At 41.7% G+C, this 21,592-nt stretch overlaps 1 protein-coding gene across 1 annotated transcript; it reads left to right on the top strand.

The window, feature by feature from the left end:
- Positions 1-1,406: 1,406 nt before the first annotated feature.
- On the top strand, positions 1,407-12,310 carry LOC124675800 (DNA mismatch repair protein MSH4-like). Its single transcript, XM_047211875.1, has 24 exons — positions 1,407-1,484; positions 2,456-2,659; positions 2,748-2,783; positions 2,880-2,992; positions 4,094-4,139; positions 4,860-4,906; positions 5,054-5,161; positions 5,416-5,491; positions 5,733-5,805; positions 5,897-6,042; positions 6,195-6,280; positions 7,243-7,382; positions 7,446-7,585; positions 7,659-7,709; positions 8,087-8,150; positions 9,262-9,405; positions 9,530-9,597; positions 9,710-9,768; positions 9,866-10,022; positions 10,741-10,793; positions 10,885-10,983; positions 11,400-11,514; positions 11,596-11,718; positions 11,927-12,310. Exons 2-24 carry the CDS (start codon positions 2,567-2,569, stop codon positions 12,092-12,094), a joined length of 2,205 nt encoding a protein of 734 aa, XP_047067831.1. The 5' UTR covers positions 1,407-1,484; positions 2,456-2,566; the 3' UTR covers positions 12,095-12,310.
- The last annotated feature ends 9,282 nt before the right edge of the window (positions 12,311-21,592 follow it).

The following is a 21,592-nucleotide window of genomic DNA, read 5'->3' as shown; positions in this document are numbered from 1 at the left end:
CAAAATTTGTTCAAAGATAAGTGGAAGAAAAACAAGAAGGGCAAGAAAATTATAGGCAAGTCATTTGTGTTGCACCATTGCTATGAAGAGTTAGGGAATGAGGAGAAGTGGAAGACCCGTGACAAGATGGGCGTGCACACAAAAGGGATGAATGCAACCGCTGAAGCCGCCACTATCATAGATGATGATGCATCAAGTGATGATAAAAATAAGAGAAGCTCCACTCCACACTCGCCTGCCAACACAAGAAGGCCCTTTCTTGGAAAGAAGGCCGCCAAAGAAATGAGCGGGAGTAAGGACGGAGATGATGATCTAGCAAAAGCTACGGAGGTAATGGTGACCACAAGGCAACAAGTAGCGAGGATAGGAAGGTGGCTAGCTAGGAGCATGGAGGCCGAGGCCGAGGTGTGGAGGGTGGCATTGGAGGAGAGGATGGCGGCCGCCGAGGAGAGGAAGTTGGCATTGGAGGAGAAGAACAAACATATGCGTCCAATGTTGATGCCTATGGATATTCGTCGGTTCATGCCAACACTGCCGTCCAAAACTTCGAAGAAGATGAAACACAAATGGCTATGAAGATGCTGACAGATGATGTGTTTGCGCATGTTTAAGTCAAATTTGTGTTGAATTTGGTTGTGTGGAATTATCCTTTGCTTTTGAACTATGTTATGAATTTGAACTATGCTATGTAGGTTGAGAGTTGGAGATTTTAGAGCCATTTGTTGTTCTATTATTTTGATTTGTTTGATCTTGTTGATCATTGTTGGTTGTAAAACATGTTTGCACCGGCGCCGTGCGCTGCATTTTAGCGCCTCCGGTGGTGGAGCGTTTTCTAACCGTTGTTGCACGCTGCGTTTTAACGTCTTCGGTGGAGGACAAGTGGCCATTGCGCGCTAAAAAGGATCCAACATGCTGCAAAACCATTTTAGCGCGCAGCTGTAAAACGGTTTTCAGCCCGAGAGAAAGCTTAGGCCTCCAACACTCAATAATAGCACGGCTCGTGACTCAGTTGTCGAAACATTGGTCTTACTTTTTTGTTTTGAAACAAACATGGCTCAATGACAGAACAACTTGGAAGCAAAAGTCTCGCGCATTCTACGGAAAGGCAGCCAAGTGTGACCTGAGTCAACGTTAGCCGTCGTTTCCAGCTGTTACCATGACAAATGGGACCAACCGCCGGGTCCACCAGGCTCAGCCTCACAATTCACAAAGCACACCCTCCTTGGACACTTCCAGCCCGCGGCAGCCGGCAGGCCGTGTAGATTAGAGCAGGAAGCGGCCCAAACGCTCTCTCCTCGCCATTTCCTTCGCACAGACACGCGCGAGCTAGCAGCCGCAGTTGCAGCTCTGCAGGGCTCGGCCTCGGCGCGCGGGAGATGGAGGAGGAAGCGGCCGGAGGAGGAGGAGGGGGTGCGGGTTGCATCGTCGTCGTCGGCGACCGGTCGAGCTTCGTGACCGGCCTCATCGAGAACCGAGCCAAGGAGGTCAGGCCCTTAAACCCCTCTCCTCACTCCTCACCACCCGCCGCATTCCTCGTCGGTTTCGTCCCGCGGCTTCCATTTCGATCCATCCGCCCTCCGCGCCCCGGCCCCGCCCGACCCGTGTCTTCGCCGGATGGCCGCGGATCCAGCCGAAGCAATCGCTCGATTGCTCAAAATTAGCCCGGCGGCTGGGTTTGGGTGATAGGTTTTGCGGTCCGTTGCGTGTTTCCATCTTAGCTAGAGATCTGCACCCGCCTCGGAGATTTTTCTAGGGTTTCGGGTCTTCAGGATTGACGATTCGTGTCATGACGATGGCTGCCTGCTGCATTTGCCGTTCGAATAGAAGCGAAATTGCGTGATAGTATGATCTTAATTGTACCCTGACGTGTCAGCAAACTTTCAGTTATTTACTGCCGATGCTTATTTCTACACGAATTTGGGCGTTAATCGCCGCCCAGAAATGTAGACCGTCTTTGACTGCTTTTACTGTGATTTGTGTGGGATTCTGGTAAAGTGCTGCATACCTTGTAAATTAACTCGGAAATAGATGGATAATATCTTTAAAAAACGATTTCCTTCGTTTATGGCACACTGGTTTAATTTAGGAGTTTGTTTTATTGTGTATTTACAGGCTACACTATGTCACCTACATATGCAAGTCTTAATTAAATTATGTATCTAGGTGTGTCTATTTGTAGAGGAATATCAATCTCTTCACCCCCATTCAATGGAATATCAATTGTTTTTGCTGTGCCTGCAAGTGTTCTGGTTGTGTATGTGGACATCTGTGGCTGTCTCTGCATGAATTACATCAAAGTGCACCCTTGGCTAATATATTCTGAATTTTATGTTCATGACCACAAGAATTTCTACCTTTTGGGGAAAGTAGAAACAGCCGATGCTGGGCTTCACGAATGGATACTCTGTTCTACTATTTTGCTTCTCTTACTGTAATGAGTTTTTAAATGTTACAGGTTGGTGTTGCGGCCTTTGATTTGAGATCAGCCTCACTGCACCTCTCTCAGTATATCGAGACGAGCTGCTCATACCAGAATACAAAGACACTACTGCATTTCTACGATCCGATGGTTGTAATTGTGCCCCCTAATAAAACAGCTGCAGATGGTATGGTTGGAGTTTCAGAGCTGGTTGATAAAAATTACCCATCAAACAAAAAGGTGACTAGTGTTTATGCTATTTAATCCATATTTTACACAAGGGTAAAAATTTACTGCATTCCAGTCTAAGAATAAGCTCACTTTGCAGGTCACCATGGCACGTGGTTGCTTTGATGATACAAAGGTATTATGATTGGCTCTCACTCACTGGCACAGTTGTCCTTCCAGTTATGGGGTGAATGGCGCCGCTTCATATCATTCATATTCCTTTATCTTTAAGGGGGCTGTTATGGTGAAAAACCTTTCAGCCAGGGACCCATCTGCACTAGGTTTGGATACTTACTGCAAGCAGTACTATCTTTGTCTTGCTGCGGCCTCTGCAACAATAAAGTGGTAAGAGTGCTCAACACATGAATACGACATTACTCTGTATTTCTCCTTCTTCATTAATAAATCAACAACGCCTAGAGTGAATTCCCATAACATGTAATGCATATAACCAGTATTGTATCAACTACCAATATTTTTTCTCAAACACACGTCTAAGCGTGGGTCATTGTGTGTTAAAAGAAAACCGTCGAGAAGACGGGAGCATTACGGAGTGGTAGCCAGGCTATGAAAAAAGGTCAGAGAAAGCAAGGAAAAAGCTGTACGAGGCTAACTTTGTTAATCCTGCAGGTTCTGTCCCGGTGGTTCATCAGGAGGCCTAGCTTCTGTATTCATGACTAGTCCAGATCTGTCTAATAGGAGTTCTAACATTCTTCTTTCCTACTGTCACAACTAGTCCAGATCTGTCTAATAGGAGTACTAACATTCTTCTTTCTTACTGTCACAACTAGTCTCGATCTGTCTAATAGGAGGACTAACATTTACAGCTTCTTTCTTACTGTTTACATCATTCAGAATTAGTCATGTCCTAGCACCCTCATCTTCTCTTAATGATTCACATTTTTGAAAATGTCCCTGCATATTTAGTACTGCATGACCCATTGAAAAGGAGACTATATTTAAGCTGTAAACTCCTTCATCATTTGAGAAAAAATGGAACAGTTTCGAAAAAAAATCTTGAGCATCAAAATTTATCTAACAGCTTGTTATTGTTGCGATTATTGATAAGTAAGCATTTTTCTACATTGAAAAGAAACGAGGCTGAGGAGCCATGCTTTGTTCTGACGGAGAGGAGAGACTTAATATGTCATGAGCAGTGTTAGTCTAACTTGTTTTGACAGATTTTTCTATTAATTTGAAAATTGAACACCTTATGTCGAAAGCTAGCACTGACATCCATTTATATTTTATTTTTTTGTTGTACTCACATTCATCGCGTTTTTTTCATTCATCTTCTATTATGGCATCTTTCAATTGAAATATCATATTGGGGTATGAACTGCATTTGTTACCCAATTTCTCGAATTTTTTTTCATTTGCTACAGCAAGGTTACCCAGCATCACATGAGTCTTATGAGTTTTTTTTTATATATATATTTCTGGCAGGATAGAATCAGAAAAAGGTGTAATTATTACCAACCATTCCTTATCAGTAAGTTCTTGAAAACATCTTTAACATATATTATTATGTGAGCTTTTGTTTCACCTTTAAGTTCATCCTCATTAGTTTCTCATTAAGAAGTGGCAAATCTGGTGCTTTTATGTTTATTCTCTATTTGATGACATATTTCCTAGATCCTATGCTGGTTATGCATATTTGAAATATCATATATGCATTGTCTCAAGAAATTGGCTTTTATAGTGACATTAATACGGCAGTGTGTTAATGGCAACAATTTGTGTAACTATTGTAGCTCTATGATTATTTATCATGCAGTAGATTGTTTCTAGCGTCAGCTGGGTGTTCTATGCATGTATGTGGTATGTGCTATCCTTATTCTGAAAACTCGTGCAGATTTTAGGGTTTAGGGTTTCTTCCATGGAGCCACCACTTAGTCAGGAATTATATTATTTAAAATTCTATTGTAATTCCCTGGGTCTTTTGTTAGACACTTGGATAATAGCTCCTATGTTATGTTAACTCCAGGGAGTATGATGTTCTGCATATTTCATTTTTTAATTAATGTATGCCACTATGCCCTCAAATAGTCAATCACCATATTTCATGTGTTTCTAGACATGGTTATTTACTCGTATGTTATGTTAACTCCATAAAATGGAAGTTGAAATATTTTATTCTCTCTTTTTGTATCTGTTAATGGGTCATGGCCTCCCATAACTGGCTTCCTTAAAAGTCTACTTTTGCTGTCAGGTTACATTCAACGGCTCGTTTGACCATATGAACATTGATTCAACTAGGTATTATTTTGAAACGATACTCCTTCAAATTGTATCAAGTAATCTAACCTGATTAATCTTCATCACCAAAAGAACTAGAAGAACATGTGTTTAACAATTCAGTTGGTAGATCTGAATGGCCTGCATTGTTTGATGTACACCCAGCAGTGTTCAAACCTTAGAAATTATTGACCCTCTCCATACTGAACTGTGGGGTACTAGCAACAAAAAGAAGAGTCTCTTTCAGATGCTGAAGACTACAAAGACTACAGGAGGGTATGCCTTCACAACCCCAAACTATCCCCATTTGCATCATGTTGCAATGTAGACAAAGCAAAACATCCTTTACTTTCTTCATTTTAAGTATCCCGATTGATAGCTTTGCTATAACCATTTCATTTTTCAAATTTCAACCAATTATCCAGTGAGAAAATGAGGCTACAATTTTATGTCAACTGTTTATTTATGCCATATGATGTTTAGTTTTCTTTGCTTAGTCTGATTATCAAACTTCAACATGGCTGTCCCAGGTCTAGACTACTGAGAGCCAACTTACTACAACCTCTAAAAGATATTCAAACTATCAATACTCGGCTCGATTGCTTGGTAAGTAGACTTGGTTTAATGTATGGCGTATTTGTGAAGCACCGAATTGATCTATAACTTCATATATGGTGTTTCTAAAACGCTTCAGAAATTCTAGTGCTAGCCTGCGAGAACAAAATGTAGCAATGTATAGAAAAGCTTGATAAGGTGGTGGCTAAGGTCCCTAGCTGGAACACTAGCATGCTCGGTGTGTCCTCGGAAACTTAGTACACATGTTCTAATTTAATATCATAAATTTCAGGATGAGCTAGTGAGCAACGAGGAACTGTTCTTTGGCTTAACACAAGGTCTTCGTAAATTTCCAAAAGAATCAGGTTTCTCTATATCCTCTTCTCTTGGTGTGCTGTTCTCCAGATGATACGATCTTCAATCTTACAAAACCTTCTCGCCTTTACGATGTCCTAGATAAGGTTCTCTGCCACTTCTGCTTCAAGCCTAAAAAGGTCACTGATGAGGTACTGAAACCTGCCAATGGTAGAAAGAGCCAAATGTTGATATCTGACATTATTGTCCTAAAAACTGCTCTGGATGCAATACCATTCCTCTCCAAGGTATTGTACTCAGAATGATGTCCCGGTATTTACATTTTATAATCAAATATCAGTCTTGAGTTATCTCTGATGATTTATAATTTTATTTCTACTAAAATGGCAGCACTAATTCTCCAGCATGTAATGTGTAGCTCCTCCTATCATGCATGCAGGTTCTGAAGGGGGCTAAAAGTTTTCTTCTTCAGAACATTTATCAGACAGTATGTGAAAATCCAAAGTATGCAAGCATGAAAAAGAGGTACAATTTTATGCTCTCTAGTCTCTTCCCTCCTGTTCCAAAGGAAAATTTAGATACCCTACATTCCTTTCTTTTGCATAATGCGTACACATGGTCTTCGTCCGATACATCTATTAAAATGGGACACCAGAATACCCCTAATATGTGTATCTGTAGATCTTCAAGGTGCTTTTACTATCAACATTAATCAAATATTATTCATTGATGTAAATTGCAATGTTTCACTCAAAATTTCCTATACTCAGCCTGGATGCAACGCAAGATTTATCTAGCATGCTTGCTTCAGCAAGAACTGCTTTTGGCAAACCTTTCTTTGAAGTCATTGCTACATCTTCTTGGTGCATTTGGAAACAAAGGAACACAAAGATTTTTGACAATGTAAACCCTACCTTTAGCGCTTGGTCTTACTCCTTCAAAAGGGAGCTTTTCCTTCTTTCTTGCAGAATGAAGGATGACCTTAGACAATCTTTGGTTCATTGGTTAGACAATATGTAATCTTCGGGCTACGCCCTTTGTATATTTCCCCTTCCCCCTTTTCCCTGTACATATTTTCTTTACATACAAAATCTATTGCAGGGGCCTCCCCTATAGTTTTCCGTTCAAAGGGAAGATAGCATAATATGAATTATCATGCAACATTCACCAATGGTTTAGTTTTCCTCGTAACTTGTTGCTAGTCTACGAAATACTGATTTCACCCTGCACAACAGGAGCACATGTAGTTATATTTTGGTATTTGTTGAGCATGATGACAAGGTATTAATAGCAGGTTCTTTCCGAAAGTTTTAATTTGTGTTTTTCTTCCTTTTTGCGTTCCTGCTTTGCCTCTATCTATCGATTTTTATTTGCATCGCCATATTTCAGTATTTGCTAACCACAGTTATATTCATCTCCACTGTAAATAATTATGTAAAACCTGAACCACGTTTCTTATGCTTGTGTGCTCTCTTATCTGATCCTAGAATCGGGGATGTGATTGATGAAGATGTTGTTCATTCAAGGGCTCCTTTTGTAGCTTGCACTCAGCAGTGCTTCGCTATTAAGGCAGGAATTGATGGGCTGCTTGATGTTGCTCGCCGATCATTCTGTGATACCAGCGAAGGTGCTTACCGTTTCATATCATTTCTGATTTGTGTAATGCATTAGCTTACATACTATATTGCAGCCATACATAACCTCGCCACCAAGTACAGGGAGGAGTTTAATATGCCAAATCTGAAGATACCATATAACAACAGACTGGGGTTTTACTTTATTATTCCCCAGAAGGACATTACTGAAAAGCTTCCAAATAAATTTATTCAGGTATGTAGATTTTCCTTCAAAAGTTCAGCTTCGTAGTTGCATGCTAACCAGTTGAGTTTAAATAATCAATTAGGTTGTTAGGCATGGGAAGAATGTCCATTGCTCAAGCTTTGAGCTTGCTTCGGTAAGTTTACTTTTTCGTAATTTAATATTCTTAGGTTTTGTTGGTAACTGGGCATTAATTGCCAGACTGCAAAACTCCACCATGCGTTTTTTTTAGGTTCAAGTCCAGTGGAATACATATGTTAGCCTAGCCAACCGAGTTTACCCACTCAGTAGCCCATTTTATGTTTTTTTGTTTTGTTTTTATCTCAAAAAAACTGTGTTGTTTACTGTAATTGGGAGTTTTCTTCTTTCTCTGAAAGATCAGCTCCCCGAATGGGAAAAGTTAAAAATAACTTCTGTAGACCTTAAACTATACTGCATGCGAACAGACATTCTATTTTATTTTGTGCAGCCCTGGCAGCTACTTAATTTCATGTATTTTCTACCAAGATGCAGCTAAATGTTAGGAACAAATCGGCTGCTGCTGAGTGCTTCTTGCGCACGGAACTTTGTTTGGAAGGTTGCTACAACCATTAAGTGTTTGTCATTTGTTATCATATTACACATAGTTCTTGTTTGAAGCCGTCATTGGAGCTCTATTACTTTTGTCTATTTCAAGAATGTGTTTTCATCTTTATTCCAGTTAATGAATAACCCATCTTACAAGTTTATATAAAAGAAATGGGTTATCAATATAATACGAGACACTGTCTAACTTTCATGACATCCTCCATGTAGGTAGCAGCAGTTAGCTGTTGAATAACAGAGCAGTATCATGATTCATAGTCTATTTATGGATCCACATCTTTTTCTTGTCAACCTTGTCTCTAGTGGGCCATTTATTTACCTTACCGGCCTCTTCTGGCTGCTAATAAGCTTGGCAGTCATGCACTTGAATGGCTGATAGCGCAAACTTAAAAGCAACACTTGGTTTACCTCACTAAGTTCTCATTCAATTTGACTTCTAATGCTTGTCAAGGCTGTAGAAGCTACTTTTGCTTATCCGCATGAAATGGGAAATACTATGTTATTTCCTCTTCTGATATTACTGCTTTTACTTTATTCATTGGATTTATAGGAATCTCTTTTGATAATGGAGCAATGGATAATGGAATAGCGGAGTTAACCCTATTATCAAAGTGGTTAACTCCCTCAATAAACTTGACTCAAGAAAGTTCTAATTCTTCTATAAATTCATATGAATTTCTTACTAATGCTATTTCTTCTGTAAGTCTAGCTATCTTTGGTTTATTCATAGCATATATCTTATATGGATCCCCTTATTCTTTTTTTCAGAATTTGGATTTAATAAATTCCTTTTACAAGGAAAGTCCGAAAAAATACTTTTTCTTTTTAGATCAAGTGATAGCGCAAACTTAAAAGCAACACTTGGGTTTACCTCACTAAGTTCTCATTCAATTTGACTTCTAATGGTTGTCAAGGCTGTAGAAGCTTGTAGACAGTGGGCAGTGGACACTGGACTTTTCATGCAATATTAGATGTCAAACTTGTATGCAAGCACCCATCATCTATTACTCTATACAAATCTTTTTTTCGAACACACGCCAAAGCGTGTCTTTGTGTACTCTATACAAACCTTCAAGTTAGCTAAGTCTCTTTTGTTGTTTCAGGACTTATTAACGAGATCAGAGAAGATATTGCTATCTTAACAATGCTCGCTGAAGTATTATGTCTTTTGGACATGATTGTAAATTCTTTTGCCTATACAATATCTACAAAGCCTGTTGATCGTTACACGAGACCAGAGTTTACAGGTGGGATTTTAGCTCAATTCATGTAATTTCACTAGTATAAGTCTGACTTCTTTTATTAATGGTGTTCTTGGAATCCTGATTATGTAGTTCTTATGTAACTTGGTTGTTGTTTTTGACTAAGCAGATGATGGTCCAATGGCAATCAATGCTGGACGGCATCCTATCCTCGAGAGCTTACATACTGATTTTGTTGTAAGTTTCTTTAATATTTATCGATTTCTCCATATTTAGCTCATAGATCATACTTTTTATTATTAATTTTATTTGAATGTCAATGGTTTGATATGCGGTCACTGTCATGCAGCCTAACAATATCTTTCTTTCCGAAGCATCAAATATGGTTCTTGTCATGGGGCCAAACATGTGAGACATATTAACATTTGCTTCTGAATTGCTTCTGTAGGCTACTGCTTTATTTATCTAATTTTATCTAGCCCCTGCATTGTCTTTGTTATTGTAGGAGTGGGAAAAGCACATATCTTCAACAGATTTGTCTTATAGTCATTCTTGCGCAAATTGGCTGTTACGTTCCAGCTCAGTTTGCATCATTGAGAGTCGTAGATCGTATATTCACACGTATAGGCACTGGAGACAATGTTGAAAACAACTCGAGCACGGTATGTGCACTCATCTTTCCGATATGGTATCTATTTTCTACTTCAGTCACTATCTGTTTGTATTGTGTCTGTCCTTTCAGGTTAGTTAGTGTCCTAGTGCATGAAACTGAAAATAGCATATGGGCTTGAAGGTTTTAAATTAAGTTGGTTATCTATTGTGACTCGTAATTATGTTTCTGTAATGGTCGAGTAGTGACATCATGTGGGTCTTGACATGAGGAGTAACATTGAAGCATGAGGATATGACCTGTCATAACCAGATCTTAAGCCTTTGGATTAGTTGATTGGTGCATTTAAATCTGGTAGCTTACACTTCTTAGCCATTTTATTGTAATTTTAATTACAATTCTGAGATTTTATTTTGAACTGCTTTTGTGGTTTATCTTTTGCATCCTATCTTCAGGGCGTAGTAGTCCGCATTGGACACCTATTTGCATATAATGTTTCTTCTATTTGGTCTGTCATTCAGTCAATTCAGTATCTACCTGCAGCCTATTGATGTACTTAGACCCCCTTCTTTTGGATTTGTGAACCGGTTTTCCTGCCTGAAAAGTGGGGCTTGATTACTTTTCCCTACTAGCGAGTGCACAGGTTTTCTGACTACATGGTGCAGCTGTGATTTTCTATCCAGTTCAGCTACTGTACACAAGCACCTTAAGATTTTTGGAAACAAGATTTTGTCTTAAATATTCCTAATTAGCTTAATTTCTGTTTGCAGTTTATGACAGAAATGAAAGAGACAGCTTTCATCATGCAAAATGTTTCTTCAAAGTACTACTACCTCGCTGCCATTGATTGAAATCACATATGTTTGTTGTTTGTCGTGTTTACCTTCTGATGACCATGAACATTTGAGTTACAGGAGCTTGGTTGTAGTAGATGAACTTGGAAGAGCTACTTCTTCCACCGATGGGTTGGCAATTGCATGGAGCTGCTGTGAACACCTTCTATCCCTCAAAGCGTAAGAATTAGTAACCTCTCCTAAGTACTGATGTGGGTTCTTAAGCATGTCTGAATGGAAGTCCAGGCTTATATAGTTCTGCACTGCCCATGTCCAAATATTTTTATAATTGCCTATTTTCTTAAAAGAATATTTTATTTCTTAATCATATAAACAATGTCTCCTACCCTATAGCTACAGATAATTATAAATAGTGCCCCAAGAATTTGCGTTTGTACTCTTGTGGTAGGCTGTGGACCATTGAATTTCAAACACCAAATTTTCTCTATTTATATTTAAGCAGAGATTTTTATATTTGATCACGAACATATGAATTATTTCAGTGGAAAACAGACATAGTATCTTACCTGAGTAGTTCGTGCTATATCAGATTTAATAGTGTGAACATGTGATAGTGTTTTCCTTCACCCATCCAGCTACACCGTGTTTGCGACACACATGGAGGGCTTGTCAGAGCTTGCGACGATGTATCCAAATGTGAAAATCCTCCATTTCGAAGTCGACTTGAGAAATAACCGCTTGGATTTCAAGGTAGGATTCAATGCACCAAAGACTGCAGGCATTTCGTTGTCATATCTTTAACACTGCACTGCTGCCTCCCCAACAAAACAGTTCCAGCTGAAGGATGGTGTCCGGCGGGTACCGCACTATGGACTTCTGCTAGCCAGAGTGGCTGGCCTCCCTGCTTCGGTGATCGACACCGCGACCAACATTACTTCACGTATCACAGAGCAGGTACTCCCATTTGGTTACAGACTGGTCTTAGACACTGATCTCGCTGAAGTATATGATTCAATTATAATTATCTTCCGAAATATGATACTCATGTTCCACCTTGCGTTCGCTATTTTACTGCACAAATCACTTGTTTCCTTCACCAGAGGATGGCCTCTTTTAAGTTATTCATTGATGCAGCAAAAAATTCCCTTGTTCATTCCTGCAGGAAATGGTTAGGATGGATGCGAACTGTGAGCAATACCGGTCTCTCGAGATGGCTTACCAGGCTGTGCAACGGCTCATCTGCTTGAAGTACTCGAACCAAGGCGATGACTACATCCGTGAAGCATTACAGGACCTCAAGGAGAGCTATGCCGCAGGTAAGTTGACATGAAAAAAGAGATTACTGCACCAGGAATATTACAGAGGTTTGCGTGGAGCGAGTCACACGGCCTATTTGCTGGTGTATCACCGCAGGGAGGCATGATCCATAGGTCTTACTTTTTTTTGCCTTAGTCATGGCATTGTATTGTAACTTTTACACTAATAAAAGTCCTATACTGAAAGTAGCGATATGGTAAAGCGCAGGAGAAATACTACTTGACCATTGTATGTTTGTATATTCGCCCCAGATAGTTGTATTTTACGGGGTAGTAAATCAAAACTATACCAAGTGATAGCTCCATGCTTCCACTTTCCCGTAAATTTTAAGCTTTGAAATGAGATTGAATTTGACTTTTTTTTAAGATTTAAAGTTAAAGTCAAAGAAAGATATATCAGGATGTCGAATGAACAAAAGAATAATAAAGTGAAAATAATTCTAGGTCAACACACGATAAGTCCAAAGGCTCGTACAAGCGAAAAAATATTAGACTACTCTGCTTAGTAGGTCAGCATGTGAAGGTGTATGGTGCCATTGTGTTGACCTAGCTAAGTTCACCAGTAGAGTGATGAAGCGTAGTGGTGGTTCCAATAGAAGTTTTGTAGATTCATAGACGAACATTGACACTCCCCTGGGAATTCAATGAAATAATGTAGTATAGTTTTGAAAAACAAGGCGGGGCCTCTAGAGCCCAATCTCTTATGGAGAATTTCCCTAGTGTTCTCGACTTCTGTAATCATGCAAGATTTGGGTTTTGAAGGTGACATCTTCACCTAGATTTTTTTCGAAATGGGGTGTCCCTGCCTCTGCATAAATTGATGCATACGGCTCACATCTTCACCTAGATGAATAACAACTTTCGAGTTGAGGGGTATATTCATGAAAGGTTGGACTGTGTTGTGGCCTCCCCGGCATGCAAGCTCGTTTCCCTGGTTACGGGGTGATAAATAGGGATCCTGAACGCTCCGACCATAGGCCTCTGATTGTACATTTGGAGGGAACCACCCGACCTGTCCGAACCAACATCAACAATTTAAATAAGGGGTTCAAGGCACGGTGACTCCTAGAAGATAGATGTGAGGAGGTGGTTAACGATGCATGGGAGGCTGCAGGAGCTCGAGGTGAAGTTAAAGTGCTGGAGGAAATTCGTTTGGTGTCCAAGGAGTTAGCAAGTTGGAGTCGTGAGATCATCGGTGATCTCCAAAAACGTATAAAGCATGTGAAGGCCGAACTAGAGGAGGACCGCAAGGGCTTTGTGACTGAAGCTTCTTTGTGGAAGAGCAAGTTTTGTGCTACCGTATGGAGCGTGTGGAGGAACAATGGGACACACATTGGAAGCAAAGGGTGCGGTCGCATGGCTGCAAAATGGTGACCGGAACACCACTTATTTTCATTCGGTGGCATCGAATGGGAAAAAAACACAATACAGTAAAGAAGTTTAGGGAGCATGGAGAATGCACATCTCATCGCTGAATTTGCCGTGAAGAAATTAAAGAAGCCCTTGATAGTATTGCAGATCTTAAAGCCCCGGGTGTGGATGGTATGCCAACGATCTTTTATATAAAAAAATTGGTGAACGGTTGGTGACGTAGTGGTGCAAGAGGTTTTAAGCATATTACAAGGTGGCAGTGTACCAAGGGATAGAACGAAACAGTCGTGGTGCTCATCCCAAAGGTGCAGAATATGAAAGTATGAAGGATCTTCGCAGTATTAGCCTTTGCAATGTTGTTTACAAGCTAGTGTCCAAGTTGGCAAACCGTTTGAAGTGCATCCATAGTGGGCTTATCTCTCCAATTTAGAGTGCTTTTATGTCGGGTCAGCTTATTTCGGACAATATGATACTTGCAGATGAAGTGTCACATTTTATGAATAGGAGAAGATCAAGAAATTAATGTTACATGTCAGTTACGTTAGATATGATTAAGGCCTATCATCGTGTAGAATTGTCCTTTTTAGAAGGGGCAATGTTGAGGTTGGGAATCTACAATGCTTTTGTGGAGAATGTGATTAAGTGTGTACGGTGAGTTTCATACCGTTTCAAGCTCAACGGTAACATCACAGATACAATCATTCTGGGTTGTGGACTTGGACAAAGTGGTCCTATATCATCGTACCTTTTCTTATTGTGTGGTGAAGGTTTCCTCACCCTCATTCATAGTGCGGAAATGAGAGGTGCAATTAGTGGGATAAAGCTGGCTCCAAGTGGACCAAGTGTTAATCACATGTTTTTCGCGGACGACTCACTCTTATTGTTGGAAGCGAACATGGACGGTGCAGCTGAGATCAACTCCATTCTTCGGACAAATTATAAACTATGATAAGTCATTGGTTTTACTCAGTATGAATACTCCGAAAAGGAAAAAAGAAGCAATTATGGGGGTGCTGGGGCTGCGTATAGAAGCACATGGTGGCAAATATTTGGGTCTCCTAATTTATAGGTCGTGAAAGATCAAGGGCTTTCGTTTGCCTGAAAGAAAGAATCTTAAGAAAAAATAGGGGATGGAAAGAAAAGTTTCTTTCAAGAGCTGGCAAGGAAATCCTCATTAAAGCCGTGACACGTGCAATCCCAACCTATGCAATGGCTTGTTTTGATCTTACCAAAAGCCTTTGTGATGAGATCACTCAAGCTACGTCGTTCATGGTAGTCACAACAAGAGGATGAACATCGTGCACACTGGATTAGATAGGAGAAAATGACAAGGCCGAAGGAAGAGGGCGGTCTGGGCTTCTGAGATATCCACTCTTTCAACTTAGCAATGTTGGTCAAACAAGTGTGGCAGCTTATGCAAGCACCGAATTCACTTTGCATCAGGGTTCTGAGAGCTAAATATTTGGAAGATGCCGATGTTCTCAATGCAAAACCAATGCCATGTATGAGTTACTGAAGGGTCTTGATGTGGTCAAGGGATCATATGGTAGATTGGGGATGGTACAAACATCTTTATGGGAAGATTCGTGGATCCCTAATGGTTATACACGTCAGCCTAACCAAGTACTGACCAAAGTGCACGAGCTTCTGGATCCAGCCGTGGAAACGTGGGATGAAGTGCTAGTGCACCCAAAAAAAATCCATGTTGATGATGTTGAAGTCATCCGTTGGATCCCAATATGTGCGCATGATGAAGATCATATGGCTTGACACTTGATGAGAAAGGGCTAGGCAGATTCTCAATCAAGTCAGCCTACACAGTCCACTCCCTAGAGACTAATAAGGTAAGGCAATCAGGGTCGTCGGCTGGGACAAGAGTCAACCTGTGGAGGAGAAGCATTTGGCGCCGGCTATGGTGTCTCGATTTTCCAGCCAGAGTTCACCATTTCTTGTGCCAACTTGGCCATGATAGTCTGCCAACGAGAAGAAACATTGAATGGAAGCATGTGGGCCTGCATACCCGATGTGCTATCTTCAATGAGCGCTGCTATACACACGACAAAAGGTGTCCGATCTTTGTATGATGTTGTATGGGCACCGTTGATTGCACCGCTAGGAAACATCCTCATGGCTGAAAGGACACGGATGTCGCCTAGAGGGGGGGGGTGAATAGGCGATTTAAACTTTTATGAGATAGGCTTAACAACTGCGGAATAAAACTAGCGTTTACTTTGTCAAGCCCAAATCCTATATACTATGGTTCACCTATGTGCACCAACAACTTATGCTAAGCAATACAAGCAACTATGTGATAGCAAGATATATAACTTCAAGCATGATGGCTATCACAAGGTAATGTGCATAAGAAAAGAGCTCGGGTATAGAGATAACCGAGGCACACGGGAGACGATGATTTATCCCGAAGTTCACACTCTTGCGAGTGTTAATCTCCGTTGGAGAGGTGCGGTAGCTTAGTGCTCCCGAACGCCACAAGAGGCTCACCTTGAGGTGTGGTTGCTCGATGCACACCAACGTCACAAAGGCCTCACCCCAAGATGCGGTACTCACACCACACACCGAACGCCACGAAGGCGCCTCACCTTATTATCCGGTGACCCTCGCCACAAAGGCCTAGGTCACGGTTCCACTAAGGGATTTCCTTCGAGGCGGAAACCGGGCCTTACACAAAGCTTGGGGCACGCATCCACAACTTAATTGGAGGCTCCCAAGAAATCGCCACAAAGGCCTCAAATCCGTCTAGGGTTCCAAGAACCCAAGAGTAACAACCTTCTTGCTTTCACCACCACGAATGACCGTGGAAAACTCAAACCTATGCACCAAATGCAATGGCAAGAACACCACAAAGATGCTCAAGTCCTTATCTCTCAAATTCCAACAAAGCTACAAAAGCTATTGGGGGAATAAGAGAGGAAGAACAAATAAGAGGAGGAACACAAAATTTCTCCAAGATCTAGATCTAGTGGATTCCCCTCACAAAGAGAGGGATTTGATTGGTAGAAATGTAGATCTAGATCTCCTCTTCCTTTTCCCTCAAAAAGATTCAACAAGCATAGGAGGAGTAGAGGGATATGGCAAGCTCTCAAGGTCAACAATGGTGCAGAGAAAATGGGGGAAGAGATCACAGCCCAAGGAGGAAGAAGGGGGCTTAAATACCCCCTCCCATCGAAATATGACCGTTTGGGTAGGCTCAGGCCGGATTATCCGGGGGCGGATATTTGCAAATATCCACCCCCCAAAAAACGGCTAAGGAACAGAAAAAACATGCCCCTGGATGGGGGCCGGATAATCCGCCCCAAACTTGGGCCGGAATATCCGCCCCCTCGAAAACTGGCAGAAACAACAACTGAAATGGGCATAATTTTAGCATCCGGACTCCGATTTTGATGATCTTGGGCTTGTTTTGAAGCTAGGAACAAGCTCTACAAGATCATGCAGGGAACCATGATAGTCCAACAAGGGAGGATAGAAATAAATGATGAAAGGTTTGACCTATCTAAAAAGGACATACCGGTAAAACCTCAAACCTTGAAAATGTAACAAGTTGCCCGTGCAAAATCATTCTCGATGAACTAGAGCTTGTCATTAGAATAAGCACAAGCTCTAAACCATCACATGGATAAGATCCAAATAAAAATCAAGAAAGATGATGCAAGGATGCAAAGGTTTGAGCTCTCTCCGAATGATACGATCGAGTTACTCACTCGAGAGCCCTCTTTATAGTACGACAACTAAACTATGAACCGATCTCCAAATACATCATGAGACCGGTGAGAAAGAAACCCTATCAAGAGCAAACCTTAATCTTGCGCATTTCACTTGAGCTCGATGATGACGTCCTTGACCGCAACAAGATGGAATGCCTTTCTTGATTGTGCTTGCTTGATGAAGTCATGCGAATTGCTCCCCCATACTCCACTATGGGAGAGCTTCTTCTTTGGCGCATCTTCACATATCCATGATCACCATATGGATGACAAGATTCAAGCAAATGATCTCTTCGAGATGGCTTGTCTTGAACTTGCACTTTATTTCTTCATTCTTCATCATGTTGATGTCTTGAAGTAACTTGAGGGCTCACTTCATCTTCATCTTCAAGACATACTTGACACTTGATATCTTTCATCAATTTCTTATTATTGCAACCTTGAAGCCAACATATGGTTCAAGCATTGCCTATGGACAACTCGTACAAATATAACTCAATGCAAACATTAGTCCAAAGGGATTGTCATTAATTACCAAAACCACACATGGGGGCTCCATGCACTTTCAATCTCCCCCATTTTGGTAATTGATGACAATCTCTTTGAGAGGTTTTATATAAGGAATTTAAGTAACAAACAAGTTCAATATATAGAGCAAACTCCCCCATAATATACATGTGTGAATGATCTTGACTTTCATTGCATATATTGGCATTCAAAGCCTAGTGGAGTTTCCTCTAAATATTCAACTATGCAAAGCAACAAGATGCAATGCAATAAAGGCACATGCTTAAGCACAAAGCAAAGACATAACCAAATTCCCTTAAACCCGAAATGGGTGAAAAATTTAGAAGGCCAATATAGTGAGAGTTCCTCCATAGCGTGTGCATTTCTCATAATTTGAGTGGAATCAAATGCACGTATCCAATGATGAATATTCGGAAGGAATCACACTATAGATAAGATCAAAGATTGCAAAAAGATAACAAAGTCAAGAAGCTTCAAAAAATAAAGCAAGCAACCTAATGAACCACAAAGAAGATATCAAAAGAAAGATAGATATTATTATAAGATCAAGAAAATTGCTCTAAATAATATGAGGAAGCTCCCCAAGGTTTGTGCAGAAAACTAGAAAATTTGCATTGGAGTATAAAGTGCACAAACATGGAATCATCACTCCCATAATATCATTTAAAACAAAAGATACCAAGTGAATCAAACTCTAATGATCACCACAAAATAGTGCCTTAAATAAAATGAGGAGGCTCCCCAAGGTACATGTATAAATTAAAATGTTGCATTTGAATACAATATGCATAACATGGAATCCTCACTCCCTCATTACCATTTAAAACACAAACATTTGCAATAGATCATAGATAGAAAATTAAGCTTAACACTTGCTGACATAGGCATCCCCAATGGGCCTGCCGAAGATGGTACCCGGGGTTTACTGAAGGCCCATAACTCGAAGAATAAGAAGATTCGGAAGCCCAAGTTATTATTAAGGAAAGCTAGAGTTGTATTAGGAAGTACTATTTGTAATCTTTGCGGACGGGTTTGAAACCCTCCCGGACTCTCGTAACTTGTGTATTATGAATCCTCGACTTCACCTCCTATATAAGGGGGAGTCGAGGGACAAAAGAGCTGTCGATTCATTGTTCCACACAACCCTAGTTTTTACATCGTCCGAGTACTTTTCGGCTGAAACCTTCCGAGATCTACTTGCCCTCTACTTCCGACTAAAACCCTAGTCTACAATCTGTAGGCATTGGATAAGTTAATCCCTTGTCAATTGGCACCGCCTCGTGGGAATTAGAGGTGTCAAAGATCTGATATCGATGGCACGTTCAAGATCGTCGACGATTCGTCAAGCCGCAAGCAACGATATGAGATGAGTAAACAAATCGAAACTGATCTAGTTGATTTTGTTCCTCACCCGCCCTCCCATTTGGATGCATGTGCGTATCTGGAGGAGCCCATGGAGATGACGTTCAGGAAGTTCCACTTCCGCGTCGAGAAAGAAGGAGCGTATCGTCTCGAAATTCCGATCTCGTCGGGATTATCGTGATCGATCCCGATTTTCCGAGTTCAGCATCATCAATCGAGTCGAGACGACGAAACTTCGTCGCCACGCTTCATCAGCACCATGACAAGTGAAAAGCTCGCCAAGATCTTCGGCGACATGTCTTTCGGAGTCATCCGCCGGACTCCGATGCTAGCGATGACTCGAGCAACATCGATAGCTTCAACTTCATCGACAGATGCACTACTATTGGAAAGGTCTTCACCAATCTATATGATGGTGTCACCAAATCCGACAAAATTCAAAATCCAAAATATCATCAGATCTATGCAATTGGAGAACCAAGCCGACCAGAACCGGCGACGTCAGAGGCTTTCGACGATGCGGGAAATCCGTATGTCGATCCTGCAGATCTCACGCGAGTTTGGGAACAAAATATATCAGATCAGGAACACGAGAGATGGTGCGATTTTCCTTGACGTGCAGTGGGATCGAGTCGCAAGAGCTATTGATGGTACGGAACCAATGACCATTACGGCAACACACGAGGAGTTACAAGTGATATCAATATAGGCTTAGCGTACCAGGGAGGGAGCTCAGAAGCGAGAAAATCGGAGTTGGACGGGGAGGCAGGAAGCGGCTTCCGCATCAAGCGGCGAGGGCAGAGCTAAGCCGAAATTCAGGAACTTCGGGAGATAGTCATAGAGAAGCTCGAAGGAGAGCAAGATCTCGGCTACAAAATATACCTGAAGCAGAGAGAGAAAACTTAGTTCAAAACCTCGACATGTCTTTTATGTCAATCGACATGAGAGGAAATATCATTCCCAAAACACCGGAAGCGGGATATATGGCAACGCAAGCTTACATACTAGCGTCCGAGGCCACCCCGGAGACCCAAGAAGCGTTGTATAACATGGCCATGGCGAGGATGTGGAGCCATGGGAGCCGACTTCGCGGCCACACCTCCGGCGAGGAAGAGGCGGCCCAAGGCAAAATAGTCCCACCGGCCGACTGCCCGGCGGCACCAGGTCCCCGAAAGACCAAAGTCTGGAGCAAGAGATACAGCGGCTTACAAGCACGGGTGGGCCATGAGCCACGATAAAATAGAAGGGAACATCGGCATTCCCCAGGAGATAGATGGCGAGGATATGTGGGCATACCGTGCTTTACAAGGGAGGGTCAGGAAAACCCGGAAGTTCCTTCAGGGTTTTAAATTACGATAATTTCAAAAATTCGATGGCTGCAAGATCCGGATTGGCTGGTGATTACCTCGAGATCGAGTGGCCCGATGGGTGGAACCGGAGCAACAACTATCTGAGCATTCAAGACACCTAAGTGGAGCGCAGATCTTGGATCAAAGCTCGGGTTCTGGTGACAGGGTTTGGGATAGTTTTGAGGATATATTAGTGAAATTTCCGATCTACTTACCAAAACCGACATCTAGAGGAGCTGAGGTCGTGGAATCAATGAGGTGGAACACTGGCAGATCAATGAAGAAAATACATCCAGGTGGAACATCACTCAAAAACTCGCGAGAGAACATATCTGACGAAGAGAGCAATAGATGCGTTCGTAGCGGGAATTCTAAGCGAGGAGATTTGTTCGAAGACTTAGGCAGGGGAACAAGCAAGGCAGTTTCAACATTAATGGAGATAGCAAACATGGGCGGATGGAGAAGATGTTGTTCCTGGCCATGACAGATGCTAGAGGAGGACCGCAGCAGAAATTTTCAAAACTGGCACATTAATTGACAGTTTTCTCGGCGGGATTTTCGGGGTGTAGATGCTCTGGGCCAAATATCGGCTGGTTTGAAATCTTTAGGAGGCTTGATCAGGATGATTTATCAAAGAATTAGCCGAGCAGCGGCGACAATAGAGATGATTCTCGAAATAGCAGGCAAAATAGTGGACCAAGGTTTCGAGAGACCTTTTGTATCTCCCTAAGATATGATGAACGGGCCATGTAGGATGCATTTCTATCTAGGCAAGCAAGGAAGAAACGATCGGGACATACGCAGGGAAGGACTATCGAAATTTTCAAGCAATGTTGAGATTTGCGGGGCAAGCTGCTCAAACAACTCACAGAACCCCGGGAATGAGGTAGAGATCACATTCTCCTCACGCAATTACGGGCAATCGGCACCATCTCGAATAGCGGCGGCACCACCCACCTCCATATGTTGATCCTAACTCAATGGCTGATCTCGATGATTGAGAAAGCTAGGCCGTCTAATAGGACGAGAAAGTAATCTCCCTCGACAAGTGTTCATAGCGGGAGAAAATGCCTCCACCATGATTAGGTACCTAGAGGTGGTGGAGACCAGGACATTGACTTCCACAATTGCGGATCACCACTTGACCAGTTCCTCGACATGGGGGTCAGCACTTATC

Source organism: Lolium rigidum, chromosome 7 (assembly GCF_022539505.1).
Source record: "Lolium rigidum isolate FL_2022 chromosome 7, APGP_CSIRO_Lrig_0.1, whole genome shotgun sequence".
Taxonomy (NCBI): Eukaryota; Viridiplantae; Streptophyta; class Magnoliopsida; order Poales; family Poaceae; genus Lolium; species Lolium rigidum.
The sequence above is the reverse complement of the archived record's forward strand: the minus strand, read 5'-3'. Positions and strand labels throughout refer to the sequence as shown.